The sequence below is a fragment of the Delphinus delphis genome, chromosome 3 (assembly GCF_949987515.2).
Source record: "Delphinus delphis chromosome 3, mDelDel1.2, whole genome shotgun sequence".
NCBI lineage: Eukaryota > Metazoa > Chordata > Mammalia > Artiodactyla > Delphinidae > Delphinus > Delphinus delphis.
Window position 1 is genome coordinate 7,218,549 of NC_082685.1, and position 7,319 is coordinate 7,225,867.

Sequence of the window (7,319 nt, forward strand, 5' to 3'; positions counted from 1 at the left end):
CACCTCAGCTCTGAGCAAAGACCAGAAAGTCGCAGTCGGCTAAGTGGGGTGCTGGGAGCCCGGAGCTAAAAGCCCAGAGAAATGAGTAGAAGGTGTGTAAACCTCAAACAGCTTGAGGACAGAAAGAATAGTCAGGACCTGGGACAACTGCAGAGGGCAGGAAAACCAGTGAGGGGGTGTGTGGCAGAGATGGGACAGTGGCCAGGGTTGGGCAGAGAGACGGAAGTGGGTTCCCAGACATGAAGGAGCGGAGAGCCATGGCCTCGACAACTGACTGAGAGTGAGGAGAGTGGGTTCTGGCAGCAAAGTGTCAAATGCAGTGGTTAATTCTACAGCTCTTCCCGTTTCTCTGCACCAGCCTCAGGGCCTTTGCACCTGCTGTTTCTTCTGACCAGAATGCTCTTACCCCCAGATACCCAAATGCCCCGCTGCCCCTCTTTCCAGGTCTTTGCCTATCATCTCGGTGATGCCTTCCCTGACTATTTAAAACTACAACCCTTCCACCCGAAACCCCATCCTTCTACCCTGTGTGACTTTTTTCCCCACAGCACTTATCAGCTTGTAACTGACTCTGCAAGTTATGTGATTACATTTATACATTATTGTTTGTCTCCTCTGGGCCCCATTACCATCTCCACAAAAGCAAGGCTCTTGGTCTGTTAATGATGGACCCCCTCTGGGGGCCTAGAACCATGCCTGGCACACTGTAAGTGCCGTATGAGTGATGACTTATAGCTCTACATTCCCTGGGGGCAGGCAGAGGGGCTACACCTGTTTCTTTTTTCTTCATTTTTTGGCCGTGCCAGCCGGCTTGCGAGATCTCAGTTTCCTGACCAGGGATTGAACCCGAGCCCCACAGTGAAAGCCCGGAGTCCTAACCACTAGACCACCAGGGAATCCCCTACACCTGTTTCTTATGATATCCAGTGCCTGGCACAGAGAAAAGAGTAAAAGGCAGCATTGACCCCGCGGGCACCTGCTCAGTCCCTTCTCCGCGCCCTCACAGGTGGCGCTGCGTCCCGCGATGGCCGCGGGAGCCCTCCTGCCGTGCCCAATGTCCTGGCTGGAATTCCTCAAGGCCTCGCACTTTGCGCTGGGGCCCGACCCGCGGCTGCACGTGGACGCCAAGCAGTCCGCGTCGCACCGGGACTTTCCCGCCTACCGGAACGTTACCCGTGGGCCGCTGTGCCAGCCACCGCCCCGCGCGTCCCTCTTCCAACAGGACGCGCGCTGGGCCGGCCAGGAGCCCCTGTCGGAGACGCACTGCGCGTATGCGCCTGCGTCACCGCTGCTGTCAAGGGAGCGGGAGCGGAAACTGGCACGGGAGCGTACGCTCGCCATGCAGGTCAGCAACCTGCACGCGCACGCGGACTCCCGCGCCCGCACCGGCCTCTCCCCCGCGCGCGCCCACCGCGGCAGGCCGGCGCTTCCGGAGCGCGCCAGCGAGCAGATCCGCGGCGCGCGCCTCATCTTCGACCGCGACTCGGTGCCGTCCCGCGACCGAGCCAAGCTGCCCATCCCGCCCAGCGCGCACCAGGAGTTCTTCTCGCTCCACGACATTTGCCCGAAGCTCCGCGAGCCCTCCTGCCTCTTCGGTGAGCGCGCGCCCGGGCACCCTAGGCAATTTACCCAACACAGTGGTTCTCATGGCGAGCGGGGATACTGTGCCCAGCCCGGCGGACATTTGGCAATGCCTGGGGATCATATTTTGGTCTTCAGGACTGGGCGTGGGGGTGGAGGGAGAAGGCGGTACCATCAGGGAGCGGCTGGAGGCCCGGGATGCTGCTAAACATCCTACCACGCACAGGAGAGCTTTCCACAGTAAAGAATTATCCAGCCCCACATGTCAGTAGTGCAGAGGCTGAGACACACTGGAAGCTCCTCGAGCCTCAGTTTCCGCATCCACACAATAGGCATGTCTCCCGAATCTCTCCAGGGTGCTGTGCGGTGGCCCGAAGTCATGAAAGCTGGTTTGGGGTCAGACAAATCTGCTAAGTGTCCCCCACCACCACCCCAGCCCTGCGACCTTAGTAGTTGTGTGACTCTGAGCAAGTCGATCTCTCCCAGCCTCAGTTCACTCACCTGCAAAGTGGGTGCAACAACAGGGCCCCACTTTATAGTTATTGGTGAAGCCGAAAGGGCCCCGAGTGCAGAATATGCCTGTCAAATACTGAGCGCTCAACAAGGGGTCGCTGTCATGCATATGATTTTCCAGTTCTGTGATACAGAGGACCTTCTGGTAGACATCACTAGTCAGAGACCCTCCAAGCTGGGTTCACGGATTGTCAGTTGGATTTGACTCCACCTGGTTCTGAATTTCTATTATTTCTGGCAGGTTATTTGACCTCTCCGAGCTTCAAGGAGGCTTCAGGTGGGGGGGGGGGGGGATAATATCGGCCCCCCCAAATGAGGTGCAAAGCACTTAACCTAGGTACTGGGCTCAAAACTTGGTAGTTATTCTTGTTGTCATTATTATTATTATTGGCCACACCGCGCGGCTTGCGGGATCTCAGTTCCCCGACCAGAGATTGAACCCGGGTCACAGCAGTGAAAGCCCAGAATCCTAACCACTAGGCAACCAAGGAACACCCTTGTTCTCATTATTTTTTATTATTTTGGGAGTGGGAGCACAGGAGACAGGATGACAGCACCTCCTACCAGAGACAGTTCCAGGCCCTTCCAGGCCCACTTGCCTTGACGTGTAAGAGGGTAAATTGAGGCTGGGCTGGTGCTGCTGGCGGTGGGGGGAGCAGAGGTGGGCGCTGGGTGGTCTTGCCTTTCCCACCCCTGTCCTCCCACAGGCCTCCTCCAGCATAGAACTGGGAGACTTCAAGATTGGCTATGGGCCCATGTGTGCAGAGCAGAAACAAGCCTACAGGCCCCAGGTTCTGCCCCCAGACAGGTACAAAGGGACCATGGCCTACTACTAAGATGGGGCAAACGGCTCTCAACGACATGTGGGATGTGTCACCTAAGGCTCTAGGGCCAATGCTGTGCCTTTGAATTCTCCATCACCCACAGGCGAGACCCACTATTATGACACACTTCCCACGATTAGCACCCCACAGCTCGGCCATTAGAAAGCCTGTCCCTCTCTCCTTTTTCCTGGGAGTTGCATGGGCCCAGATCAGATGGGTCCTCCTTCTCCCACCTCCTTATCTGCAGGTATGACAAGGCCCAGGCCTCAGCCCACATCCACTGTGTGAATATTCGACCTGGAGGTGGCCTCTTCCACGACAGGACCACCAAGGGTGAACACTTCTATGCCCGGGAGCCAGGTGAGAGCCTGCCGCCTGCCCCGCCCCTCACTCCCACAGCAGCCTCTCAGAGCTGCTCAGGACCTACTCTGCCACTGGCAGAGCCTTTTGTTCTTCACCACGACCTGACTCCGGAGTCGCACATCCTGGAAGGAAATGGGTGCCCTGGTCCGGGCAGGCTCACCACCTCCACGCACTTCTTCCACGGCCAGGTCAGCAGGAAGGGGAAGAAGGCAGCAGGGCTCGTCAGGGAAAAGGGCTTCCCAAGCAGAGTGAATAATAGCAAGTGCAAAGGCCCTGAGGTGGGAGGGAGCTTGACATGCGTGCGGGCATCTCCTGGATCTGTTTGTGTGAAGTAGGGTGAGTCGCTTAACCCTCCAAACCTCAGTGGCTCTGCCTGTAAATTGAGATAACAGTACCAACTCCCAGCGCCATCACGTGGGACCCAGAGAGAGTGTGAGCCGTCCAAGGTCTCACAGCACCCACTTCTGCCCTCCGTCCTGGCCATGGGACATCCCTGACACCGGGAGCTTCCCAGATGCCATGTGGTCCTACAGCCGCTGCCCGCGACCAAGCCACCCAGCCGCCACATGCCTCATGAGAAATTGCAGAGTCACATAACCCTAGGGGAGCCGTCGCTGCTCGGACAGTTCTTCCAGACCTCCATGGGCACAGACTATTTACCCCCTGGGATGCAGAAGCCGCCGAAAGCGCTCAACCTCCGCTTGCTGCAGAGCAACCTGCCCCAGGGCACAGGCGGTGAGCGCGGGACCCACCTCGGAAGCCCCGCCCTTGGCACAGCTGTGGTCCCGCCCCCGGCCAATCCCACCCCGCCCCCTGCCCGAGTCTGGCTCCGCCTCCTGAAGGGCTAGATTCCCACCCCCTGAGCCAAGATTACCAACTCTGACCCTGAACAACCCCACTCCTTCGTGATCGTGACCCCCAACGCCCCCACCCACACCCCGTCATGGCCCCACCGCTGCATGACTCCGCCCCTCTGGTCTGGCCCCGCCCCTCTCCATATCCGCCCTCTCCTGACTCTTACCCCTCCTCTTCTGGGACACTCTGGCTCCGCCCCATGACCAGCTAGCCTATTCTTCCTGCCCACCCCTCCCCCCCAGCCCCCCGACCCTCGCTAGTCTACCCTTGCCCCGCCCCTGGCGTCCTCAGCCCTATCCTGGCTGCCCCATCCTCCCCGCCTCATAATCCATCCTCCTCCCCTGACAACTTCAGCACTAGCCCAGGCGTCGCCCTTGAACCCTTACCCCATCCTTAGTCTCCCGTGTCCCTTCCCCCTGGGCCCTGCCTTTCCCCCCTCAGCCCCTCAGCTCAGCCACCCCTCCCAAATCTCCAGGAACAGATTTTTTAACCATGAACCAGAAGCTGCTGAAGCCACACAATAGCTCCAGCCTCCATGACTGAGGAGATGCTACCGTGGGTGAGGGAGGGGGAGGGGGTATCTCTCTAAGCAGGTAACCCCCGAAATCAGTGTAGAGTTATCTCAGGAAAATTATAGCATCAACTCAGACTCAGAGTTCCTGTCAAGTCTGCTCAGGGTCACTCTAGGGTCACCCCAGGCTCAGGGTCATCTTAATGTCATCCCAGTCCCAGGTCATCTCTAGCTCAGCCCCAGGGTCATGTCAGGGTCAGCTTCGTATCACCAGCCACAGTTATACTCCAAGCCAGGGATTAGCTCAGAGTCACCTACGGTCAACCCAGCCCTGGGGGCATTCCAGGGGCCCACCTGCTTTCTCTCCAGCTTCTCATCCAGCTCCTGGGTCAGCCCAACCTGGGGTTCCCTTTTGCCCACCTCCCCAGGACCCAATCATCAGCCGTTCCCCACTCTTTGATGTTCCCAAGGTGGTGTGGGAACGACAGGGTGGCCAGGGTGGGCCAGCCATCCTCCAGGCTGCCCTGCCAGGCTCCCCACCCTGACTCCACAGTGCAGGTACAGCCACTCGGAGCCCCCGCCGGGTAGACAGCGCTTCTTCTCGACCCTAAACAAGGATGAGTTTGCTTTCAAGTACCAGGGCCCAGGACTGCTGACATGGGACGACCTCCAGGAGAGTCATGTGCCCCTGGGCTCCCCTCGCCAGTGGGGCTGTGGGGCTGGGAAGGTGGACCCTCGGGCCCCCCAGACCCCTACCTACCCATGCCGCAGCCAGCAATAAACACCACTTTGGCAACATCCCACCACTTTCCATCAGTCAGCCATGAAAGAGGATAGAGTGCCTATGGGGTTGGTGAGAGAACGTACGGGAGAGAATGACTCCATGGAGAAGCCCTGAATTTCCGCAGACCCTGGGTGTCATCCCACTCTGGGCAGGGAGGCCATCTCAGTTTGTGCAAAAGCTTGGTGGTCTGACGCTTGTAAGGTGTTCAGGTGATACCACAAGTTCTTTCTTTCTTTCTTTCTTTTATTTATTTATTTTTTTGGCTATGCCACAGGGCTTGTGGGATCTCACTTCCTCAACCAGGGATTGAACCCAGGTCCATGTCAGTGAAAGCGCCGAGTCTTAACCACTGGACCGCTAGGGAATTCTCGCTGCCAAAAGTTCTGAATGGTGTGGGAGGATGGAGTTACAGTGTTGAACGGAGGCAGCGTGGTGAGAGGTTGAGAATGTAGGCTCCTGGGGCTGAATGGACAGAGTGCAAATCCTGACTCCTCCCTGTCCTGGAAAGTAGTCCTGGGCAAGTCATTTGACCCCTCTGAGCCTCTATTTGCTCATCTGTAAAATGGAGATAAACAATAGCTCTCTCTCATTAGATTGTTGTAAATGAGAAATGTACACACTGGTTAGTGTGCGTGGCTGGGGGTCAAGAAGGGAGAGCTTCCTTTCCAAGGATGAAGGTAAGGAGGGTGTAGGATGGAGCTCAATCATTGAGAGACTGGGTGAGGCTCAGAGGGGGCATGAAAGGGTGGACATGCTGAGAATGGCCCAGCAATGTCCCCTATTGTGAGCAGAGGCTGGAAGCTGAATGGTTGGTGCACTGGCTGGCTGGGCAGCTGGCGCCCAGATCACAGCTGGGTCCAGGGGCACATCAACAAAAGTCATCAGCATGTGATCAGGCCCAAGGGGGTAGGTGTTCAGCCAGAGACAGAATGAAAAGGGTGGAAAGGAGGAGTATGGGGTGGAGGCTTGAAGCTGGTAAGTATGTCAAGGACATCAAGTATGTCAAGGACTAGTACCTTGGACAGCACCCCACCTGGAAAGTCTTGGGGTCTGATGAATCACCACCAAGAAGCCAGATCTGTCTGGGACGATAAGATGGGCCTTGGTGGCCGTGCCTGGGCCCTGCCTCTGCAGGCTGTTGAGAATCTGGTTTCAGGGAATGAACACGGTTCCCTGACCCTGTAGACAGACCTTTAAAGACCAAGGCCCCCAATCCAATGGGCCACTAAGAGCCAACCTCAAGCCTGGCCAGGAGACCTTTCCCCATGGGCAGCAATCCTGTGAGACCAGCTTGTCACTTCCACAGGAAGGAGAGGAGTCCAGTTTGGGGTCCCACGGGGACAAGATGGACCTTTCGTCTGCAGTCATGGTATCCATGTCGACCATGAGAGGGTCTGCTAGAGGCAGAACACCTCTTCTGCTTGCTTCCACTAATGATGTAGATGACACTCGTCTGAATTGCCTCATGATAAAACAAGCTTTCTCAGTCTCGGCACTATTGACATTCTGGATAGGATCATTCTTTGCGGTTGGAGGCTGTCTTGTGCATTGTAGGGTGCTTGGCATCGTCCCTGAACTCTACCCACTCCATGCCAGTAGCACATTCCTTCTCCCCCGCCCAGTTGTGACAGCCAAAATTGTCTCCAGACATTGCCAAATGTCCCTTGGGGGGAAAAGTCGCCCCTGGTTGAGAACCACTGCAATAAACCCATCCTACAATGATTCCTAGGATAAAATTAGGCTCTCCTGGTAAAGCCGGTCTGCTTGTTGACCGGACTACATGTACAAAAAGCTTTCCCTTTTTGCCTTGCCTGCCAGGAAGCTCAGAAAGCTTGCTTTGATTCCATGTAGCTCCAGTTGCAGGATTATGTGTACTCCTGCCTGGTTC

At 56.9% G+C, this 7,319-nt stretch overlaps 1 protein-coding gene across 1 annotated transcript; it reads left to right on the forward strand.

Moving 5' to 3' along the window:
- Positions 1–984: 984 nt before the first annotated feature.
- SAXO5 (stabilizer of axonemal microtubules 5) lies at positions 985–6,068 on the forward strand. Its single transcript, XM_060007594.1, is given in 10 exon segments — positions 985–1,599; positions 2,018–2,033; positions 2,623–2,709; positions 2,802–2,902; positions 3,166–3,278; positions 3,360–3,469; positions 3,815–4,016; positions 4,612–4,660; positions 4,662–4,695; positions 5,201–6,068. Coding segments are annotated over 10 exon segments (1,515 nt in total). The 5' UTR covers positions 985–1,024; the 3' UTR covers positions 5,429–6,068.
- Positions 6,069–7,319: the final 1,251 nt, after the last annotated feature.